At 52.4% G+C, this 24,326-nt stretch overlaps 1 protein-coding gene across 1 annotated transcript in view; it reads left to right on the forward strand.

Annotated features, from left to right (window-relative positions):
* GRIN2D (glutamate ionotropic receptor NMDA type subunit 2D) overlaps positions 1 to 24,145 on the forward strand; it is a gene marked incomplete at both ends in the record, with an annotated part of 33,690 nt that extends 9,545 nt beyond the window's left edge. Inside the window, 9 exons of the mRNA XM_080827812.1 lie at positions 50 to 261; positions 525 to 693; positions 1,165 to 1,318; positions 3,661 to 3,786; positions 3,982 to 4,211; positions 5,937 to 6,097; positions 22,010 to 22,197; positions 22,401 to 22,633; positions 22,814 to 24,145. Of these exons, the coding sequence (XP_080683938.1) occupies positions 50 to 261; positions 525 to 693; positions 1,165 to 1,318; positions 3,661 to 3,786; positions 3,982 to 4,211; positions 5,937 to 6,097; positions 22,010 to 22,197; positions 22,401 to 22,633; positions 22,814 to 24,145 (2,805 nt within the window). The remainder of the gene's footprint in view (positions 1 to 49; positions 262 to 524; positions 694 to 1,164; positions 1,319 to 3,660; positions 3,787 to 3,981; positions 4,212 to 5,936; positions 6,098 to 22,009; positions 22,198 to 22,400; positions 22,634 to 22,813) is intronic.
* Positions 24,146 to 24,326: the final 181 nt, after the last annotated feature.

The raw sequence follows: 24,326 nt of genomic DNA on the forward strand, positions 1-24,326 counted from the left end.
TCCTGCAAAGTCCCCGCCCTGGAGCCTGAATCCCCTTCTCTTGGCCAAGGTGGGCAGTTGGGAGCAGCAGACTCTCCGCCTCAAGTACCCGCTGTGGTCCCGCTACGGCCGCTTCCTGCAGCCGGTGGATGACACGCAGCACCTCACCGTGGCCACGCTGGAGGAGAGGCCCTTTGTCATTGTGGAGCCTGCTGACCCCATCAGTGGCACTTGCATCCGGGACTCTGTGCCTTGCAGGAGCCAGCTCAACCGCACCCACAGGTGACAGCCCAGGCTCCAGGGCTTGCCGTCCAGCCGTCCTGGCCCCCGCCCCCTCCTCCTTTGGAATTCAGAACCCACAGAGCCCTCTCGCTTGGTCACCCTGGGCAAGTCACAGAACTCCTTTGAGCCTCAGTTTCCCCAGAAAGCGCTAACCATAGTTTCAGCTGCTGTGTGTCTCTTCCGCCATACCCTCATCTCATGGGAGAGTCTGAAGTGGGGCGGGGGGAGTCCCCAGCATCCCCAAGCCTGCTCACTCCCCGCAGCCCTCCTCCGGACGCTCCCCGCCCGGAAAAGCGGTGCTGCAAGGGCTTCTGCATCGACATTCTGAAGCGGCTGGCGCAGACCATCGGCTTCAGCTACGACCTCTACCTGGTCACCAACGGCAAGCACGGAAAGAAGATCGACGGCGTCTGGAACGGCATGATCGGGGAGGTGGGGCGCGTGATGGCGGTGGGGGTGGGAAGGAGGCGGGCTGGGGGGGGCCACCGCGCTGGAGCGCTGTGGCTGGAGGGGCGTGGCCAGAAGGAGCGAAGCCCGGGCCTTGAGGGGCGGAGCCTCGGCTGGGGGGCGGGGCCACAAGGCAAGAAACTGTGGGCGGGTGGGGCGGGGCTAGGAGGGTGGTCCTCCCAAACGGAGGGGGCGGGGCCGAGAGGACTGAGCCCAAATTCAGAGAGCCAGTTCTGGGAGCCGGACTGGGCCTGGGCTACCTCTTCCCACCCCTGCTCTCCGCCTCTCACTTCCTCCTCTCCTGCCCCACTCTGCGCCCCCTTCAGCCACCCCGCCACCCTCCTAGCCCTCTCTGTCACTCTGTCACTGGTCACCTGGGGCTGGTCTTGCCCACCATCCACCTCTGTGCGCTTGACGCAGCCAGGTTCCTTCACCCCCTCCTCGCCCTCACCCCAGGTCTTCTACCAGCGTGCGGACATGGCCATCGGCTCCCTCACCATCAACGAGGAGCGATCCGAGATCGTGGACTTTTCTGTGCCCTTCGTGGAGACGGGCATCAGCGTCATGGTGGCCCGCAGCAACGGCACTGTGTCCCCCTCCGCCTTCCTCGGTGAGCCCGGGGCCCTGGGACGGCAACACCGGGACACCTGTGTGCTCAGTTCCCATCCTGGTATTGCCTGTCCCTGCGCCCTGACTGGTGAGGTGGTGTCGCTTCTTACCTTTGGGTTTCCCAATCTGTAGAATGGGAGAAGCCATTTTACCACGAGGCCAAGGGAACTGGAGCTTCGGGAACGTTCTCTCACACATCCTCTTCAAGGCCCTGTACCTTGTATTCTTGTATTCATAATTTCGTGTTTTCTTCTTTTTTTTCCTTAAAGACATTGTATAAGCCTCAGGCCCCCACAACCCCCAAGTCTTCCCCTGTATATGAGATGAGGAAAAGGGATTAGCACGATAGTGGCACATGATAAGTGCTCGAGTCACTTCTCAGTGTTTACTGAGCATCTATCATGGGCCAGGCTCTCGGCTGTGCCCACACGCCCCTCTCCTCTAAGAGCTCTTGGCCTTGTGGGAAAGACAGAAAGTAATTTCTTAAGGCGATACATGGACAAGATCACTTCAGGTGGTGATGGATAGTATGAGAAATTAAGCCAGGGTGAGGAGGTGGAGAAGAATGGGGCTGGTACTGCTAGGAGAGGGCAGGAAGGCCCCTTTGGAGATGGGACCTGAGAAACCATTCCAGGCGGAGGGAACAGCAGCGGCAGAGAACCCAAAGCGGGACTGTGTGTGGAGTATTTGGAAAATAGCCGGAAGTCTGTGTGACCAGAGAGGGCAGTGAGTGATCGTGAGGGGGTGGGAGGCAAGGGCTGAGAGGGAATTGGGGGACATGGGGGGAAAGTGCAGGGCCTTGGTGGCTCTGGTAGGAAAGTTGGGTTTTACTCTTAGGGCAATGGCCAAGGTTTTAACTGTAGATGGTGGGGGAGGTGTATATGGTGAGATCTAGGCTTTTAAAATATCCCACTGCAGGCAGCGGGGGCAGGAGGCCCATGAGAAGGCAGAGGTCTGCGCAGAGAGGAGGTAGATGTGGGATAGGAAGATGATAGCGAGGGTGGGGCGAGGAACGAGGCTTGGAGTGTGGGTAGGAAGCTGACCCCGATGGGTTGGTGGCTATGAGGTGGATTGGGCAGGGATCTCGCTGAACTTGGAGACAAGAGAAGGAAAAGTGCACATCAGGCCAAGGGCAGCTGTTCATGTCAGTTCCCTCTTGCTCTCTGAAGTCTGGGCAAAGCTCCTGGGAGTGACAACGCTGAGAGAAGGGACATCTCTTCCTTTGCGTTTGGTTTCTGTCTGTTTCACCAAGAGCATCTCTGTGGCCGTCTCTTGGCCAAGGTCTCTGCAGGGCACCCTGAGATGCACCACATGGGGCCCCTGCCTTCACCAGGGAAGTGACAAGGTCATTTTATGCCCCACCACGTTGCCCAGTAGAGGCAAAAGGAGTGTCCCCAGATGCCGCAATGACAGTCCGGGGTGGTGACCCTGCTGTGACGGGGGCAATCCTGGCCACTTGTGCTTCGCCCAGGGAGGGCAGATCACCTGGTATGAATCTCAAGGAAGTGGTGATTTGGGTTCATTGCCAGTGTGAGGAGGAGACGCATGGGTGCAAGTGTGTCTGGTCGATGGGTCAGCGTGGCGGGGGTGGCGGGGATGGCAGAGACAAGGCAGAGAGGGTGAGGCTCGTTCTGGAACCGTGAGTTCTGGCCAGTGAAAGCACTGGGCTCTTGAGAGAGTGATCAGGCCAGAGAGGAGGGTGGAAGCAAGGCTGAGGGGCAGTGACTGTCGTGGAGGCGCTGGGGTGCCCCAGGAAGCTGTGAGCAGGGGACAGGCCAGGTCACCTCTGGGTGCCGAGGGAGCCCCTAGGGCTGCAGGGTAGGGTGGAGATGGACCAGGAGAGAGGATGAGGCCTGAGTCTGTTGGCTGAGAGAATGGGGAGGAAAGGCCAAGGTAGGGGGCAGGGGTGGGGGGTATAGGCTGTGGCTGTGGAGGGGTAAGGCGGGAGGGAGGGGGCGAGACTGGCAAATGGGGGGTTGGACTGTGACAGGATGGAAGGTGGGGCTCCCAGGATGGGGAGCCTGGGCATGGATGCTGGCCTCAGTGTGAGACATGGTGAGTGGCCGGGGAGGGAGGGAGCCTCAGGTCTGGGGCTCAGGAAACATTTAGGATCTATCTGCTGACCAAAACTACAGAACTGATTGAGTTGGCTTTCTTGAGAGAGACTGTCTCCCAGGGGTCTGGATGGGCAATGAGGCCTGTCCCTAAGGTGGGGAACCTGGGAAGGGAACAGAGTAGGACAAGATCCTGTCTGCGATGCACCTTGTTCATGTGTCTGTGGAGCCCCCCCACCCCCATGCCTTTGCTTGGCCAAGCCATGACCCCATACCTCCTTGCCCCCAGAGCCCTACAGCCCTGCCGTGTGGGTGATGATGTTCGTCATGTGCCTCACTGTGGTCGCCGTCACCGTTTTCATCTTCGAGTACCTCAGTCCCGTCGGCTACAACCGCAGCTTGGCCACGGGCAAGCGTGAGTCCCCTTCCTCCATCACCTCCAAGGGCCCGGACCACAGATAGAACTACATTTCCCAACAGCCCCTGGGGTAGAGCAGTGGCCTCTGGAGGCACCAGAGGCCTTGGGAGCTGCTGGGAATCATAGTTCTTTCTGCTCCCTCATGGAGTAGAAGGGATTTGGGGTCCATGTCGCCCTCCTGGCCCCCTGCAGGGCCTGGCGGCTCAACCTTCACCATTGGGAAATCCATCTGGCTGCTCTGGGCCCTGGTGTTCAATAACTCGGTGCCCGTGGAGAATCCCCGGGGGACCACCAGCAAAATCATGGTGTTGGTGTGGGCCTTCTTCGCCGTCATCTTCCTCGCCAGCTACACAGCCAACCTGGCCGCCTTCATGATCCAGGAAGAGTATGTGGACACCGTGTCTGGGCTCAGTGACCGAAAGGTGTGTGTGTTTGGGGAGACGGGGAGCTGGCTGGGGTTGGAGGTCAGGCTGGAATTTGGCACATGGGAGGTCCGAAGAGGATTCCTGGGGGTCTTTTCCCAGGAAGAGTTCCAAAATGGTAGAAAAGAATATTCTGGAAGAGAATGGTTATGTTTCACAATGGACTATTTAGATATTCCCAGGAGAAGAGAGTAACCCCAAATGTCCTGGGGGGGCAGTAGTGCCAAATGGAATATTCTAGATGAGTGCTTCTCTCAGAGTGTGATGAAGAGCTAATCTTTGAACTTTCTCCGGTAGAGATCAATGCTTTTGTAAGATACAATAGAAATGAATTACAAGAAATGAAACACAAAATTGAAAACCAAGACATGCACAATTCAAACCCAAATTTTTATGTAGTTTCAACAGACATAAAATTATTCTGTCAAATTGCTCTAAATGCCCAGCGCCTGGCTGACTCAGTCGGTAGAACACGCGACTCTTGATCTCGGGGTCATAAGTTCGAGTCACACATTAGGTGTAGAGTTTACTTTAAAAAGAAACAAATTTTAAAAATCTTCTTGAAAAAATTGCTCTAAGTGCTCATTCTCTTGATTTCTATACTTACCTCATTGCAGATCACCGTCTGTTCGGGTACTAGTGGTTTGCAGAGCACGGTTTGAGGTTGAAGTGGTTCACTGGATTATCATGACCTATTAGAAGGTTGAGAAATCAGTTCAGTGGATTGCAACAAGCATTTTTTTAAAGGATTGTATTTATTTATTTGTCAGAGAGAGAGAGAGAGAACGCAAGCAGGTAGAACGGCAGGCAGAGGGAGAAGCAGGCTCCCCACTGAGCAGGGAGCCTGATACAGGGCTCGATTCCAGGACCCTGGGATCATGACCTGAGCCGGAGGCAGACACTTAACCGACTGAACCGCCCGGGCATCCCAACAAGCATTTTTTTTAATGGAACTGCATAAAAATATGTCTGTATCTTTGTTTTAGTCATATACACACTTGACACTGAGTCAGCATATACCGTATGGCTATGTCTGTTGTTCAAAGAGTAAACTTTTGGGGCGCCTGGGTGGCTCAGTCAGTTAGGCATCCAGCTTTTGATTTCAGCTCAGGTCATGATCTCAGAGTTGTGAGACTGACCCCTGCATTGGGCTCATGATGAGCATGGAGTCTGTTTAGGATTCTCTCTTTCCCTCTGCCTCTACCCACCCCACCCCGGGGCTCACGCTTGCATGAGTTCTCTCTCTCTTTCTCTTAAAAAAAAAAAAAAAAGTGGGCTGTTTCTGAATGGATTTGTAAATAACAATTGCCTCCAGCCCCCCACCAGGTCAGCCCCCACCCCTGGGACCTCCCATGATCCAGCAAGCTAAGGGTTAATGCCTGGCACATCAGAGGCCTCTTCAGCCCTTCTCAAACTCTATAGCCAGTGCCCTTCCAGACTGGACCATGATCAGGCCATGCCGGGTGTTAAATAATTCAGTATTCCTCCAGACTCTGTATGCATATATGTGTGTGTGCACGTGTGTGTGTGTACGTGTGGCTGTCTGCAGATGGATCTGCTGGGTGGGAGCAGAAGAGGGTCACGGTGAGCGCGTTGGAGAAACACTTCTAGGCTGGGGTGCCTGCCAGTTGGCAGGTGTCCCCCAGAACAGAGCATCTGGGTCAAGGCTATTCTTGACCTAGATGGCCCCAGGGGGCGCCCTAATAACTTCCCATTCTGCCCCAGTTCCAGCGGCCCCAGGAGCAGTACCCGCCCCTGAAGTTTGGGACGGTGCCCAACGGGTCCACGGAGAAGAACATTCGCAGCAACTACCCCGACATGCACAGCTATATGGTGCGCTACAATCAGCCCCGCGTAGAGGAAGCGCTCATTCAGCTCAAGGCAGGGTCAGCGCAGACTCGGGCTGGGGGGTGGGGGGCCGCCGGGGGCCCCAAGGATGCGGGCAGAGTGCCAGGGGCCGGGCGCCACTCATCAGCGTCAGGTCAGCCAGGGGTGGGTCGGCCTGGAGGGCATACCTAGGTCATTGAGAGTGGCAGTGAACGGGCCCCCCTTGCACAACCAGGGTCCTTGTGATGCCTTCAGATGTCTTCAGAGATCTGGGACTTACAGATTCCAGAGCCAGATTGCCAGGGTTCAAATCCGGGCTCTGTCTCTTCATGGCTGTGTGACCTTGGGCAAGTTACTCAACCACTCTGAGCCTTCATTTCCTCCTCTGTAAAATGGGGATAAGAAAAGGACCCACCTCCTAAGGTTGTTGTAAGAATGATTATGGCTGTTATGATTGGGCTGTGTAATATGTTATTTGGTAGCGGAAGTGCCGGCTCGCTGTGGACGCTTGCTGCTGAATTATTATTTTCATTATGATCATTAGATCTGAACCCACTGGAATGGATACTTGGATGAGCTTGTTCATTTGGTTTTGTTTTCGAACTTCAGTTTCCTAAGTCAGGGGGGTAAAGTTAAGTTCAGACTCCAGAGTACCGACCAAGGTTACAACAAAACTGATTACAGTGACTTTCTCCCTGCCCCTCTTTGATTTCATCATTCAACACGCATCATTTATTTCCTTGGCCCCTCGTCCATGCCAGGCAGGCTCCCTCCCTTCAAGGGAGCTTAGGGTCCAGGGGTGGGACATGAATAAGAAATGGACAAACGGAAGAATCAGGATGATCCAGAAAGTGATCGTGAGCTGGGGCGTGACTAAACTGGGATATATCACCAAGGTGTTCAGGGCGGGCTTCTTGGAGGAGGTGACTGGAGCAGAGCCCTGAGGGAGGTGAGGCCTAGCCTCATGGACTTGTGGAGGCAGAGCCTTGCAGGCAGAGGAAACAGGGTGTGCAGATGGCGCCAGGCAGGCGAGGGGCTACTGCAGGAACAGCAAGAAGGTTAATGTGGCTGAGGGGCAGAGAGCTGGCGTTAGAGGGGAGATGCGAGCAGGGCCCACGGGTGAGCCCTGAAGCTGAGGTCAGGGTTGGGTTTTCTTCGAAGGGCAGCAAGAAGCCATGAGGCAGGGAGATTTTAAGTAGGGAAGGGTGTGATCTGATTTCCATTTGCAAATGCCCCCCCACCCCCACCCCCCGCGTCCAGTGCAAGGTGGAGAGTGGATGGACAGACATCAGTGTGGTCCTTTGGATCACCTTCCCCATGTAGCTCACCCCTCAAGCAGCCCCTCCTTTTTACCCCTCTGTCTTGATTGGAATTGTTGAACTGCAAGAAAAGAAACTCAGCCGACGGGGTGTATGGAAGATGCGGGGGGTAAGCATCGCGATGCAGATCCAGTAGCAGGAAAGAAACCCAGGCTTTGTGGGAATACCAGCTCTGTGCCGGGCACAGTTCCTGCACTGGATACCAATAGTCAATAAAAGAGGTAGGTCACCCGGATCCTTAGGACTGCTTAAACAGAGAGAGGTTTCTTTTTCTCTCTCAGTAAGAAGTCCGAGGCTGGCATGATAGCTCGAAGATACCATCAAAGACCCAAGCCCTTCCCGTGAATTTGTTCTGCTAACCTTGGTGCCTAGAACTTCTGGCTCATTGTGCTTGCCTCATGGTCACAAGATGGCTGCTGCCCCGCCGTGGAGCCTATCTTGGCTGCAGGCAAGAAGGAGGAGAAAGAGGGAAAGAGTGGATTTCCTCCTGGCAAGGCCTTGCCTTTTTACCGGGGCAAGTATGCCTTTCTGAGGAACTTGGGGCTGTTTCACAGCGTGTGCCAGAGGGTCACTCCTAGTTTCAGAGGAAGCTGGGAAATTGAGTGTGTCGTCCTCCCAGGCTCTGTGGTAGACAGTGGCAGAGGGAGAGGTTGCAAGTGGAGACGGTGCCGGCCAAGCCATGCGCCAGAGTCCCGGCCTTGTGGAATGTGTCGCTGTGTCGCCGGACAGCCTCCCTCTTGCCTCTTTCCTTCTCCGGGGCTCTACTTCCTCTCTCTGGACTTCTGGGGGGTCACAAGGTCTCTCGTCTCCATCTCTCCCTGTGTCCTCTCCGTGTCTTCTTTCCCCGCAAGCCTCATTGTGGACACTGAGCCCCTTCTCATTAGCCACGTGTCCTTTCTCTCCGCCCCACTCCACCCCCCGGCAGAGAACTACCCTTTTCTCCTCTACCTTCCCCCTCAAAGCGCCATGAACGGGAGGCATTTGGGGTAACAGGCTTTTCTGTTTCAACCAAGACTTTGGGCAGCCCTATGGCTAACGTTTGCAGAAGGGTACACACAGAGGCTCGCATACCTCATGTCAGACCGTTGACACTTTCTCGATCGTGCCAGCCGACCATTCATGAGGCTGGGTCCTCCTGCCTCGACAAATAGACCTTAACCAACAGAAAGGCTAAACAAGTTCAAGTTCGGAATTCTGCCTTCCAGGAGAGCACCTGACTCCTTGTCCTCCCACCTGAATCTGTTCGCTCGTCTCGCGCAGCTTCTCAAGGCTGCCCGCATTCCTTGGCTCCTGGCCCTGGGTCCTTGAAACTCTTCGAGCATTGTCACAGCTTCTACTCTGCCTGACCCTCCGCCCTTCCTCTTGAAAGGACCTTGTGATGACATTGGGTCCACCTGCATTACCCAGACTAATCTCCCCACCCCAAGATCCTTCATTTATTCACATCTGCAGAGTCTCTTTTCCACTATAAGATTACAAGTTCCAAGTACTAAGGGCGTGGATATCTTTTTTTTTAAATATTTTTAAATTTATTTATCTGAGAGAGAGAAAGAGAGCGTGCGCAAGCATGAGTGGGAGGAGAGGCAGAGGGAGAGGGAGAAGCAGACTCTCCACTGAGCAGGGAGCCTGACACGGGGCTCGATTCCGGGACCCTGGGATCATGACCTGAGCGGAAGGCAGATGCTTAACCGGCTGAGCCACCCAGGCGCCCCAGGGTGTGGATATCTTTGGGAGACCATCATTCTACCTACTCCAGGTTCCCAGAGCATAAATACCCAACAGAGGTGTGGATTCTGGGTGGGTGCAACTCCTTGGCCCTCTGGAAAAGGGGGGGGTGGAGTGGGGATGCTCAGAAGGACGGGTCTAGAGTAGCAGTCCCTTGCCAGAGGTCTGAGATGGGTACTGAGTTTGGAGAATTCCAGGCAGAGGAGCTGGGACACAGAACAGGAAAAACTGGTTTTTAAATCGTGCATCCCATCCATCCATCCATCCATCCACCCATTTTTTCTCTAGAGCTCACCCATCCAGATCGTCCCATATAATGTTGGGGTGCTGGTGTCCCCCAAGCAGTATTCTGGGGGTGTTTAACAGCACTGATTTTTAAAAAATTATTTTTATTAACATATAATGTATTATATGCCTCAGGGGTACAGGTCTGTGAATCATCAGGCTTACACACTTCACAGCACTCACCATAGCACACACCCTCCCCAATGTCCATCACCCAACTACCCTCCCACCCCCTGGCAACTCTTAGTTTGTTTTGTGGTATTAATAAGAATCTCTTATGGTTTGTCTCCCTCCTGATCCCATCTTGTCTCATTTTTTCCTTCCCTACCCGCCACAACCGCCCACCTGCCTCTCAAATTCCTCCTATCAGAGAGATTATGTAATAATTGTCTTTCTCTGATTGACTTATTTCACTCAGCATAATATCCTCTAGTTCCATCCACATCGTTGCAAATGGCAAGATTTCATTTCTTTTGATGGCTGCATAGTATTCCATTGTGTGTGTGTGTGTGTGTGTGTGTGTGTGTGTGTGTATCCCACATCTTTTTTATCCATTCATCTGCTGATGGACATCTGGGGGTCTTTCCATAATTTGGCTATTGTGGACTTTGCTGCTATAAACATTCGGGTGCACGTGCCACTTCAGATCACTACATTTGTATCTTTAGGGCAAATACCCAGTAGTGTGATTGCTAGGTCATAGGGTAGCTCTACTTTCAACTTTTTGAGGAACCTCCATACTGTTTTCCAGAGTGGCTGCCCCAGCTTGCATTCCCACCAACAGGGTAGGAGGGTTCGGTTCCCCTTTCTCCGCATCCTTGCCAACATCTGTCATTTCCTGACTTGTTAATTTTAACCATTCTGACTGGTGTGAGGTGGTATCTCACTGTGGTTTTGATTTCTATTTCCCTGATGCCAAGTGATGTTGAACACTTTTTCATATGTCTGTTGGCCATCTGGATGTCTTCTTTGCAGAAGTGTCTGTTCATGTCCTCTGCCCATTTCTTGATTAGGTTATTTGTTCTTTGGGTGTTGAGTTTGGTAAGTTCTTTATAGATTTTGGATACTAGCCCTTTATCTGATATGTCATTTGCAAATATCTTCTCCCATTCTGTCAGTTGTCTTTTGGTTTTGTTGACTGTTTCCTTTGCTGTGCAAAAGCTTTTGATCTTGATGAAGTCCCAATAGTTCACTTTTGCCCTTGCTTCCCTTGCCTGTGGTGATGTTTCTAGGAAGAAGTTGCTGTGGCTGAGGTCAAAGAGGTTGCTGCCTGTGCTCTCCTCAAGGATTTTGATGAATTCCTGTCTTCCATGGATGTCTTTCATCCATTTTGAGTCTATTTTTGTGTGTGGTGTAAGGAAATGGTCCAGTTTCATTCTTCTGCATGTGGCTGTCCAATTTTCCCAACACCATTTGTTGAAGAGACTGTCTTTTTTCCATTCGACATTCTTTCCTGCTTTGTTGAAGATTAGTTGACCATAGAGTTGAGGGTCTATTTCTGGGCTCTCTATTCTGTTTCATTGATCTATGTGTCTGTTTTTGTGCCAGTACCATGCTGTCTTGATGATTACAGCTTTGTAATAGAGCTTGAAGTCTGGAATTGTGATGCCGCCAACTTTGGCTTTCTTTTTCAACATTCCTCTGGCTATTCAGGGTCTCTTCTGGTTCCATATAAATTTTAGGATTATTTGTTCCATTTCTTTGAAAAAAATTGATGGTATTTTGATAGAGATTGCATAAATGTGTAGATTGCTTTAGGTAGCATAGACAATATTTCACAATATTTGTTCTTCCAATCCATGTGTGTGGAATGTTTTTCCATTTCTTTGTGTCTTCCTCAATTTCTTTCATGAATACTTTATAGTTTTCTGAGTACAGATTCTTTGCCTCTTTGGTTAGGTTTATTCCTGGTTATCTTATGGTTTTTGGTGCAGTTGTAAATGGGATCAACTCCTTAATTTCTCTTTCTTCTGTCTTGCTGTTGGTGTATAGAAATGCAATTGATTTCTGTGGATTAATTTTGTATCCTGACACTTTACTGAATTCCTACATGAGTTCTAGTAGTTTTGGATTGGAGTCTTTTGGGTTTTCCACATAAATATCATATCATCTTCAAAAAGTGATAGTTTGACTTCTTCTTTGCTGATTTGGATGCCTTTTATTTCTTTTTGTTGTCTGATTGCTGAGGCTAGGACTTCTAGTACTATGTTGAACAGCTGACTGCACTGATGGTTAAACCAGATGGTCCAGGATTGGAATGGGAGCTACCCCTTACTTGCTGTGGGCCCTAGGCCAATCAGTTGAGCTTCTGAGCCTTAATTTTTACCTTCATAATATGGCATCAACAATCCCACCTGGTTACAAAGCAGCTCTGGGAAATAAAACATCAGGAACCAAGGCTCCTCCCTTCCTTCTCTGTCTCTTCCTCTTAGGGGCCACTGGCTCCCGCCTTTGTCTGTGCATTACCTTGGCCCCCAGCTTCCGTGCAGCCTTTCAGCTCCAGGATCCCCTGTGAGCCCTGGCATGCCTCAGTTCAATTTCACGTCCTGGCTAGTGACACTCCAGCGGGTCCAGCTGGGAGTCAAGTGTCTATTCTGGGGCCAATGGAGGGGGGGGGCAGTCAGGGCGGGGCCTGGTCATGTGGTTTCTGGCTTGCCACACCCCTACTCCGCTAGGGTTCTCAAAGATGCCCCTTCCCACACTGGTGAGCAAGCAGTCTTGGGCTGCTCTCCAGAACACCTTTCCTCCACTGGCTTCCTGCATTTCCTTCGGCTGCAAAGCCTGGTGGACCCCTTTGTCCCCTCCCGGGGCCTACCCCATCTGGAGGACACCCCCTTTCTCTGTGCCTGGGACCCTTCGCTTCACATTCCCAAGCCCTGGAACAAAATTTCCCTTCCCTCAAATGTCTTATAACCTCTCTTCAGCAGTTTTACTTGTATAGCACGACACTTCCTTGGTGTTAAAAATAATAAGGCAAAGGGGCGCCTGGGAGTGGCTCAGTCAGTTAAGTGCCTGCCTTGGGCTCAGGTAATGATCTCAGGGTCCTGAGATTGAGTCCCATCTTGGGGAAAAAAAAAATCTCTGCTCAGCGGGGAGTCTGTTTCTCCCTCTCACTCTCCCTCTGTGCTATCCCTCTCTCAAATAAATAAAATATTTTAACAAAATAATAATGAGGTAAAAAGAGAAGATCTCCCCGTTTCCCCTCCTTATCCACTGTTCATGATTCCAGGAGTTTCCTCCAGCTTTTTTTTTTTCCCCCTAGAGCAGAGCTAGGGAGCCATATATGTAATTTAAAATTTTCTATTGGCCACACTCAAAAGAAACAGGTGATACTAACTTTAGTGAAATACTGTGTTTACCCCAATATATGGGGTATACCCCAGTATATGACTACAATATGTGATATAAAAATTAATGATTTATTTTATTTTATTTTAAAATTGTATTTATTCATTTGACAGACAGAGATCACAAGTAGGCAGAGAGAGAGGAAGGGAAACAGGCTCCCTGCTGAGCAGAGAGCCCGATGTGGGGCTCCATCCCAGGACCCTGAGTCCATGACCTGAGCCGAAGGCAGAGGCTTTAACCCACTGAGCCACCCAGGCGCCCCTATTTATTTATTTTTATAATTTGAAGTATGTCCTACTCACAGCACGTCTCAGTTTGGACTTGCCACATTCCAAGGGCTCAAGGGCCACACCTGACTAGTGGCTGCCATTGTGGAAAGTGTCAATCCAGAACTCTTGTCTTTTTACCTTTTCATTTTTTTTAAGTTCATCTATTTATTTATTTGTAATCTTTACATCCCACGTGGGACTCGAACTCACAACCCGGAGATCAAGAGTCCTGGGCTCTTCAGACTGAGCCAACCAGAGCCTCTTCTTTTTTTTTTTTTTTTAAAGATTTTATTTAATTTTTTGACAGACAGAGATCACAAGTAGGCAGAGAGGCAGGCAGAGAGAGAGGAGGAAGTAGGCCCCCCGCTGAGCAGAGAGCCCCATGCGGGTCTTGATCCCAGGGTCCTAGGATCATGACCTGAGCTGAAGGCAGAAGGCTTTAAACCACTGAGCCACCCAGGCGCCCCAACCAGAGCCTCTTCTTAGTTAGCTCTCTTGTTCCTATTTCTTCCCTTCCTTCTTTTCCCTTCCCTTCCTCCTTCTCATCCTCTTCCTCTTCCTCCCCTCCCCCTCCCCCTTCCTCCTCCCCTTCCTGATCTTCTCTGCTTGCCCCAGCCCCAGATATCATATAGGGGCTCCTCCCCCCACCCCCCCAGGATTGCTCTAACATTGGCTCCGAACTCCCCTCCAGAGAAGCTGCAAATTTCCTGTGCCTCTCAAGCTCGCTCGGGCTTCAAGCTCCTCTTTGCCAGATCTAATTCGCTTTCTGGAGCATCTCACTGGCCCCGAGTGGGTCTTCCCAGCCCCAGAGCTATTAACCAAAATCAAAGCCCACCCCTTCCCTTAATCCCCGTAAAAGCCTCCGCTGGCCTCAGACCTGAGTGTCCAGAGCTGGGATTGGGAGTGAGCCTGGGAAGCCGCTGTCCTCTGGAATCCAGCGTGGCTGTAAAGTTTTGTCAGTGGCCACATTAAAAGACGTAAAAAGAAACGGGTGAAATTAATCGTAGTAATGCATGTTACTTAACCCAGTGTATCCAAAATATTATTGCAACATGTAATCAGCATAAAAATGGTTGGGACCTTTTACATAATCTCCCAACCCCCCCCAACCCTCAACCCCCCCCCCACTCCCTCAACCCCCCCGCACGAAGTGGGCCGTGCGTTTTACACCCAGCACATCTCAGTTCAGACTCGCTGCGTTCAAGGGCGCGGAACAGCCACAAAGGCGTGTAGCTACGCTATTGCACCGCCCGCTCTACATCATGTAAATGCAAATTTTCCTAATGAACATTAGGAACAGCCCTGGCCCCCACCCCCGGCCCCCTGGGACTTTTTCACTTCGGTGCTCACCTCCAGAGTATCCTCCCCAGCCAGCCAGCTGACTCATCTCTACCCCCTCCCCTCTTCTTCCGGTTGGGCCTCAGCCCCTCCCTCCAGGAAGGCCCCTGGGAATTCCAGATCCTCTCCCTTTGTTCCGCAAAGCCCGGCAGCTTCCCCAAGCTCTGCCCACCCACCCCTACTCCCGCACCGGGACGATCTCTTCCTTGGGAAGCCGGGGAACTGTCTTCTTGTACTTCTAGAGCTATGCGTCACTTTCTCGGTCAATTTCCTCACCTTCAGAGAGCAAAAATTCAGACACTCGGGGGGACCCCATGTCCCAGATCCACTTAGTTCCTGAGTTTTGGAGAGCAGCCCCATCTCAAAGACTGAATCCGAATCTCTCCTGCCCCTGACTTCAGAGAAGGATGGATATGGTGGGTTTTGTTTGTTTGTTTTTTTTCATCCAAAGGTCAGCCACAACCCCTGCCCTTAATAGCTAAAAATGGGCTTGAGGCTTCATCTGTGTCATTTTTTGTCGTTGAGAGAGAACCTACAAATCTTAAATATGAAGTTCATTGACTGTCTATATAACAAGTGACTGTGTTCGTAGAACCAGATTAGGGTATGGACCATTTCCGGTTCCCCTCTGTCCCCCCCAGTCCGGCTTGTTTTGCCCCCACGCTCTACCAGGCTCGTTCATTCCTATATCCCACTGAGTATACCACTCTCTGAATATACTACAATTCGTCCATTCTACTGCTGGTGCACATCTGGATTGTTTCCAGTGTTTGGCCATTATGAATGCTCTACTGTGGACATTCTTGTACAAGTCTTTGGGGGACATGAGCCATTCATTTTTCTTGGGTAAATCCCCCTGGGCAGAACGGCGGGATCACAGGGAGAGAGAGGCTTGGCTTCAAAAGATCCTGCCAGACATCCTCCAAAGTGGTCGTGCCAACTTACACGCCTACAGTGCAAAGTTCCCCTTGTCCCGTATCCCTGCCAAGGCTCAGATCGTTCCTCTCTTTTCAATTTGCTGGAGTGTTTATTATATATCCAGTTCTGCTCTAACTAATTTAATTAGTTCATTATTAGTTTTCTGGGGCTATTGTAAATTTGTTGCCTCATGGTTCTGGAGGCTAGAAGTCCTCTGGGTTCCTTCTCAGGGCAAGGGAAGGAACTTCCCTTGGCTTGTGGATGGGCATCTTCTCAGAACATCGTCTTCCATTTATGTGTCTCTTTGTCCAAATTCGCCCTTTTTGTAAGGACACCTGTCTTACTAGATTAGGGGCCACTCTAATGACCTTAACTCGATTTCCTCTGTAAAGACCCCTTCTCCAACTGAGGTAGGACCTCAATATTACAACTGTTGGGAGACCATAAGACTTTAGAGGTGACTATTATCATTCCCATTTTACAGATGAGGAAATTGAGGCACAGCCAGATCCCACAGCTACTGAGCGGCAGAGCTGGGATCTGAACCCTGGTCGTCAGATTCTGAGCCCAGCCCCTCAACCACTACACTATATTGCCTCAGGTGGGCCGTGAAAATTCCAGAATTATCCTCTTTGCGCCCCTTCCCAGCAGCCTCTTGGATTCACAAAGGATACCTTGTGCTTCTCACTGTTACCTCTTGCTCTGATTTCTGCTTCTGCCGAATTCTTTTTCTCCCCAGTATTCCTTTTTACATTTTTTCCCCTAACTTTTAGTTCTATTTTTATCAGAGTTATACATCCACATAGTTTGGAAAGTCAAATACAAGATTTTTTTTTAAACGAAAACCACCAGTCTTCCATCTGCCTGCCCCCCCCCATTTCTCCCACCCCAGAGGAATCTGCTTTTACCTTATTTGTTGTATCATCTTGCCACTTGCACCCCTGTCTCTAAATACCGTGTTTGTGTGGCTACCTCTTGATTTTTCAATTTTAGGTATTTTCCATTCACTGCTTACTATGGAAGACACATACTCATACTCTTATTTAAATTACTCCAGCCTCCCACACTGTGATTCTGGCTAGATGAATATGCAGTGTTTACATGTTATGACTGTGTAAATGCTCCCACAGCTGCCACAAGTAGTAAACCATGATTACTTTCCTCTCCCACGCAATTCTTTGTTTTTCCTGGAGTTAATAATTGTCTTTTTTTTTTTCAGTTGCTTAGTGGCTGAGTTTTCTTTGTTAATTCAAAATTCTCTGTTAACTATATGAATCTCTTCATATATTCATTCGCATCACGTACTCCATTAATTTCATCATATGGAAGACGTTTCTCTCGTGGCCTCTGGCCTGCCCCTGTCTGCCACATAGCTACCATCTTGGTCCCTTCACCTGCCCCCTGGTTTGGTTCTTGTCATATTCTAATTCTCACTCTTCCTGGGTTTTTCTCTCTTGTTCTTCTGAGCTCCTGACAAAAAGCACATGGGGGTGGGGTGGGTAGAATTTTAGAGACACTGTGTATCTGAAAACATCTTTGGTCTTGATAGGCCTTCTGGATAGGTATAAAATTCTGGGCTGGAGATCATTTTCTTTAGAATTCTGAAGATATCATTCCGTTGTCTTGTAATTTCCAGTATTACTGTTAAAATCCCAAAGTCATTCTGATCCATAAGCCTGTGTGTCACCCGCTTTGCTTTTCCTTGTCCTCAGTGAGCTGACATTTCTCAGCAACATCTTCATTTATTTTCATTACTGGATCTTTCGACTGTATTCTCATGGCATTCATTCTGGGAAACATCCTTGATTTTTTTTTTTTTCAATTATGATTTCCCCCTTCCCTCCATTTCTCTTTGGAACTCTTTTTTTAAAGATTTTATTTATTTATTTGGCAGAGGGATCACAAGTGGGCAGAGAGGCAGGCAGAGAGCGAGGGGGAAACAGGCTCCCCACTGAGCAGAGAGCCCGATGTGGGGCTCGATCCCAGGACCCTGGGATCATGACCTGAGCCGAAGGCAGAGGCTTTAACCCACTGAGCCACCCAGGCGCCCCAATAATCTCTGAATTTTTACAGTGTTTTATAAATTTTATAGTATTATTTGATAGTACCCTATGTTTTATGATATGCTATTCGAAGTTGAACATCTTGTCTTGTTTCTCTGATGATATTGGTAGTTGTTGGGTTTTTTGCATTTTTTCCTCTCTGCATAATCTGTTTCTTCCAAGTCCCCTTCCCCTCCCATTAGTTGGATTTGTTTCTGTCTTTTTTATTGAGACTTTACTGATGTCTAGTAATCCTCAGTAGTCCGTCCATATCTGGGAGTGGAAGTCCCAAACTCTAGAAATGGTGGGGCTGTGATTACATGAGCAGGACTGTTGACTGAACTTCACAGGAGGTGATCTGTCTGGACCAATGTCAGTATTTTCTTGTCTTTTATCATATATATATATATACATATATATATATAATTCATATGTATGTGTGTGTACATGTACCATACATTATATGTAATATTTTTAATATAGAGAGGACCAAGGAAACCAAATACTGAATCATGATCTCCTTGACAAAATAACCCTCAATAATTTGAAAGTTAAAAGACATTCATTCAGGGGTGCCTGGCTGGCTCAGTTGGAAGAGCATGACTCTTGATCTCAGGGTCGTGAGTTTGAGTCCCATGTTAGGTGTAGATTACTTAAATAAATAAACTTAAAAAAAAAAAAAAAAGACATTCATCTAGTAAGTATTAAGATCTTCTTGGGGCGCCTGGGTGGCTCAGTGGGTTAAGCCTCTGCCTTCGACTCAGGTCATGATCTCAGGGTCCTGGGATCAAGCCCCGCATCGGGCTCTCTGCTCGGCGGGGAGCCTGCTTCCTCCCTTCTCTCCCTGCCTGCCTCTCTGCCTACTTGTGATCTGTCAAATAAATAAATAAAATCTTAAAAAAAAAAAAAAAAAAGATCTTCTTGCACCAGGCACTGGGCTAGGCACTGAGGTTGGAGCAGTGAACAAGTTCAAGTCCTTGCGCTCTTGGACCTTCCTTTCCAGTCTGGGAGACAGACACACGCGTGTTCCTAGAGCATCAGTCTCCAACAGCCCTCTCTGCAATGACAGAACTGTTCCAGATCTGGGCAGTCCAGTGTGGCAGTCAGCAGTCCCTGATTGTTTGACGTGTGGTTGGTGTGATGATGGAACTGAATTTTTAAATTTTTTTGAATTTTTAAATGTTCATTAAAAATTCCAATTCACTTAGCTCTGTGTGGCTAGTGGTCACCACTTCAGACAGCACTAAGAAATGCCATCCTTAGAGAAGGGGAGGTTGGAATTGGCAGTCATACATGGGTTTGGCGGCTCACATACCAGATGTGGTCTTACCCTACCACAGGGGGCAAGCAAGGTCACAGGAAAAGAACGGAAATACATCTCTTAAAAAGAAATACAGAAACATGGCTTCTCCTCCCAGCCATTTCGGGAAGCCCATTTGGTGAGAGATGTTCAGTTTCTCACTCACACAGGAAGGGCAAAAAAGGAAACCTCAAGTCCCCTTTCCATAAAGTAAGCATTATTTTTTTTTTAGTTTCTCTCCGATCACCTCAACTATGTGTGCCTACATATCTCTTCATGCCTTCCTTATTGAAAGCACACACTATTCTCATCTTGCTTTTTTCCATGGAGAAAAACCCCTTGGCATCTTGTCCATATTAATGAACTCTTGCCTCCCAGTTCCACGCCTGGCCCCCAGAATGTCCATCTTGAGCCAGCCTGAATTCATTCATCGGGCTGTACTTTATGAAACACCTGTCATATGTCAGGTCCTGTTCTAGACCCTGTGGATACAGCAGTGAACCCAACAGATAAGACCTGTTCCCTCATGGAATTTTAATTCCAGTGGGAGGAGATGAACAATAAACTTTTTTAAAAAAAGATTTTATTTATTTATTTGACAGACAGAGATCACAAGTAGGCAGAGAGGCAGGCAGGGGGGGTGGGGGGAAGCAGGCTCCCCGCTGAGCAGAGAGCCCGATGCGGGGCTTGATCCCAGGATCCTGGGATCATGACCTGAGCCGAAGGCAGAAGCTTTAATCCACTAAGCCACCCAGGGGCCCCTGGACAATAAACTTAATAATAAGGAACATATAATAGTTACAAGGGGGATACATGCTATGGACAAAAATACGGCCGGGGGAGTGAGTTTGGGAGAGCTGTCTGGAGGAGGCTATGGGTTACAGTATTAAATAAGGTGCTCGGGAAGGTGTCTTTTAAGCAAACTCTTGAAGGAAGTGAGGGACGGAGCCAGGCAGCTCTCTGAAGAAGAATGTTCCGGCAGAGGGAACAGCCAGCGCAAAGGCCCTGAGGCAGGAGGGTGCTAGAGCCATCCAGGAACTGCGCGTGAGGGCCAGGGTGGCTGGAGCAGGGTGAGCAAGGAAGGCATGGGTGAGAGATGAGGGCAGAGGGGTAGGAGGGATCCAGGGGTGCTTGGTGCTGTGGAGCCTTGCAATGCGAGGTAACTCCAGTTACTGGGCGATACTGGGGGGAGCCAGGGGAGGGTGGTGAGCTGAGGAGGGACCGGAAGCTGACTCAAAAGTTAAGATCCCAAACCTGAGCCTAAACAAGGCTGTGGAATGTGGCTGAGTCTCGGGAGAGGTTTAGTGACAATGGCAGGGGGTAGGGGGTAGGGGAAGGGAAGTAGGCATTCTCTTGCGTAAGGGCTGAGCAAAGCATCAAAAGTAATGTCTCTTTAGATCCCCTCTTCCTGAAAATCCCTCAAACCTCCCCACCACTGGAAGCCTTGACTTCTGGCCCTCTCTGCCGTGTCCCCGGGTCTCTCCCCACTAATGCCCCTCAAGGACCTCTGGACACCCTCCTTCCGTTTCATCCTGGTCCTCAGTCCCTCCATCCCTCCTCTTCAGATATTTATTTATTTCCAGAAGTGAGCCGGGATCTCCCTGTTAGGAGCCGTATAAAATTAATTCAAACCCCATTCCCCAACCGTGGGATAGTGACTGGCCTCCCCAAGTTTCCGCTCCTTCTCCAGAACCTCAAATTCTTTGCCCCACTCCCAGTTTTTTGCTTCGGCCGGAGTCCATTCATTGTGGGGAAATCTGCTGACTGTCTCCCCACTCGGGGTCCGTGGACTAATTCTGTCCTTTTCCGTCCTTTCTCTGCAAACAGTCGTGCTGTGTAAGTACAACAAGGCATTTATGTGATCCTGTTTGCTAGTGTGGACGGGGCTTTATTGAGGATTTGGGGTCCCAGAGGCATTTATGTCCACAGATAGGCAAACAGCTCCAAAACTCCTTTGCCTTCTCCACGACCCAGCGTCCAGCCACATACCTTGATCTCTCTTGTTCTCCCCAGACCTGCGCTGTCTAGGACTATTTAAATTAATTCAAATTAAGTAAAATTTAAAGTTCTGTCCTTGAGACTGAGCCTGGGTGGCTCAGTCATCAAGCGTCTGCCTTCAGCTCAGGTCATGATCTGGGGTCCTGGGATCGAGCCCCGCATTGGGCTCACTGCTCAGTGGGAAGCCTGCTTCTCCCTCTCCCACTCCCCCTGCTTGTGATCTCTCTCTAGCTGTCTCTCTCTCTTTCTCTGTCAAACAAATAAATAAAATCTTAAAAAAAAAAAATCAAGTTCTATCCCTTGGGCTTACTGGTCACCTTACCATGGGGCTGGCGGCCACCATGTTAGACAGCGCGAAAGGGCCATGCCTGTCATTGTGGAACATTCTCTTGGACAATGCTGGGCAAGACAGGTCCCTTCCTCCAAGAACTGGCCTGGTGTCTGCAGTTGAGACGACCAAAACTACAGCCCACTGCACCATTTAAAAAAATTTAATGTGGAGTTACGCTCTATGTGGGATTCCGGGATTCTTTTTTTTCCCCTCATGGATACACCCAGGTCATCTTCCTGTGAGATCATTAGACATGTATCTTGTCTCCTAGAATAGTTACGCAGGGTTCCCCACCGTGGATTGATTTATTCACTCATTCATGTATCCCCCAAGTATTTACAAGTACCCTGTTTGTGCCAGGAACCGGGCTGGGTCCAGCCGGGAGTGTGTCCCAGCCGATCCCGCTCGAGGGGAGCTCACGGTCTAAGGGGAGAGGCTGACATGATAATCACAGAAGCACGTGTGAAGGAAGTAACACGCACGGTGTCTCCATCTGTGAGCCCTTCTTCCATCTCGCTGCTTGGCTTCCCATCAAGGTTGAGAAATGAGGGCCTAGTCGGAGAACCCAAGCAAAGTAAGACGCATGTCTGGGCCTGCATTTCCCATCTGAATGATGGAGATAACGAGTTTCCACCTTCCAGGAACGTTGAGAGGATTGAATGAGTTATGACGGTAGCTGGAACGGTGTCTTGCACAATATAAGTGATCGTTAGCATTATTGCTCTGTGTACAAGTTCCCTTTCTGAGCCTCAGTCCTCCCCTGTAAAACGGAAGCGTTCGCAGGCTCTTCTGCAGCTGGGGGGGGGGGGCGTTCCGTGAAGAACGGATCAATCACAGCTAACATGTCTCCAGCACTTTCTTGGCACCAAGCACCCTCTTACCTTTGCAACGACCGGGAAGGGAAGTGTTGCCATTATCCCCACTTTACAGATCGAACCGAGGCACCAAGAGAGACAGTGACTTGCTCAAGAGTTCACCACCCATCAGGATCTGGAGCAGCTGGAGGTTAGGGGTGAGGGAGGGTTCTGGGCTAGGCCATGAGAGTGTCTGGGTGGGACTTGACCCTGCCTTTTATGCACCCCCCACCCCCACCCCCAGGAAGCTGGATGCCTTCATCTATGATGCAGCAGTGCTCAACTACATGGCCCGCAAGGACGAAGGCTGCAAGCTCGTCACCATCGGCTCGGGCAAGGTCTTTGCCACAACCGGCTACGGCATCGCCCTGCACAAGGGCTCCCGCTGGAAACGGCCCATCGATCTGGCACTGCTGCAGTTCCTGGGGGACGGTGTGTGGCAGGCTGGGATGCCTTGGGGGTGGGGCATGGGGGACCAGAGTCCTGGGTCCTGGGCGAAGGAGGGGATGAGGACCAGGGCACCAGGGTCTGAGGGAAGAGGGGACTGGGTGCCTAGACTCCTATAAGAGGATCCTCTGATGGTGCCCGTGGAAGATGACCTATGACAGCGCTGCCCCCCCATGCCCTTTCTCCAGATGAGATCGAGATGCTGGAGCGGCTGTGGCTCTCCGGGATCTGCCACAATGACAAAATCGAGGTGATGAGCAGTAAGCTGGACATCGACAACATGGCAGGTGTCTTCTACATGCTCCTGGTGGCCATGGGCCTCTCGCTGCTGGTCTTCGCCTGGGAGCACCTGGTGTACTGGCGCCTGCGGCATTGCCTGGGGCCCACCCACCGCATGGACTTCCTGCTGGCCTTCTCCAGGGTAGGGGGGTCAGAGGAGGCAAAAGGGCGGAGCTGGCGGGAGGCAGGTGGGCGTGCCTACAAGTGCAAGAGCCCTGGGGCCAGGTGCGGGAGAGGTGGGAGGAGCGGAGGGAAGGCAGGCGGCGGTAGGGGGTGCTGGGCATCCCGCGCTGACCCCGCCTTTCTCGCCGCCCCCCCGCAGGGGATGTACAGCTGCTGCAGCGCGGAGGCCGCCCCGCCGCCGGCCAAGCCCCCGCCGCCGCCGCAGCCGCTGCCCAGCCCCGCGTACCCGGCGGCGCGGCCCGCACCTGGCCCCGCACCTTTCGTGCCCCGCGAGCGTGCGGCGGTGGACCGCTGGCGTCGCACCAAAGGTGCAGGGCCCCCGGGGGCCCCGGGCCTGGCCGACGGCTTCCACCGCTACTACGGCCCCATCGAGCCGCAGGGCCTGGGCGTGGGCGAGGCGCGCGCGGCACCCCGGGGCTCGGCCGGGCGCCCGCTGTCCCCGCCGGCCGCGCAGCCCCCGCAGAAGCCGCCGCCCTCCTACTTCGCCATCGTGCGCGACAAGGAGCCGGCCGAGCCCCCCGCCGGCCCCTTCCCCGGCTTCCCGTCGCCGCCCGCGCCCCCGGCCGCCGCTGCCGCCGCCGTCGGGCCGCCGCTCTGCCGCCTGGCCTACGAGGACGAGAGCCCGCCGGCGCCCGCGCGCTGGCCGCGCTCCGACCCCGAGAGCCAGCCCCTGCTGGGGCCCGGCGCTGGCGGCGCGGGGGGCGCGGGCGGCGCGGGCGGCGGGGCCCAGGCCGCGCCTCCCCCGTGCCGCGCCGCGCCGCCCCCCTGCCCCTACCTGGACCTCGAGCCGTCGCCGTCTGACTCGGAGGACTCGGAGAGCCTGGGCGGCGCGTCGCTGGGCGGCTTGGAGCCCTGGTGGTTCGCCGACTTCCCCTACCCGTACGCCGAGCGCCTCGGGCCGCCACCCGGCCGCTACTGGTCGGTTGACAAGCTCGGGGGCTGGCGCGCGGGCAGCTGGGACTACCTGCCCCCGCGCAGCGGCCCCGCCGCCTGGCACTGCCGCCACTGCGCCAGCCTGGAGCTGCTGCCGCCGCCGCGCCATCTCAGCTGCTCGCACGACGGCCTGGACGGCGGCTGGTGGGCGCCGCCGCCCCCGCCCTGGGCCGCGGGACCCCCGCCTCGGCGCCGCGCCCGCTGCGGCTGTCCGCGGCCGCACCCTCACCGCCCGCGGGCCTCGCACCGCGCGCCCGCCGCCGCCGCTCCGCACCACCACCGGCACCGGCGCGCCGCGGGGGGCTGGGACCTCCCGCCGCCGGCGCCCACCTCGCGCTCGCTGGAGGACCTCAGCTCGTGCCCCCGCGCCGCCCCCGCGCGCAGGCTCACCGGGCCCTCCCGCCACGCGCGCCGGTGCCCGCACGCCGCGCACTGGGGGCCGCCGCTGCCCGCCGCGCCCCACCGGAGACACCGGGGCGGGGACCTGGGTACCCGCAGGGGCTCGGCGCACTTCTCCAGCCTCGAGTCCGAGGTATGACGCGGCCCCGGGGGCCCTAGCGCCCCCTCGGTCAGCGCAGGCCACGGCCCGAGGGGGCACGCGCAATGAAAAGGACCCGCGTGGGTTGGGAAGGAAAACACGGACCTGGCCGGACCCCGCCTGGAGCAGCGTCCTGCGCCCCCTCGCTTTGGGGGCACCACGAGCCGGAAAGGATTTGGTC

This window comes from Martes martes (genome assembly GCF_963455335.1).
Source record: "Martes martes genome assembly, chromosome: 17".
Classification (NCBI taxonomy): domain Eukaryota; kingdom Metazoa; phylum Chordata; class Mammalia; order Carnivora; family Mustelidae; genus Martes; species Martes martes.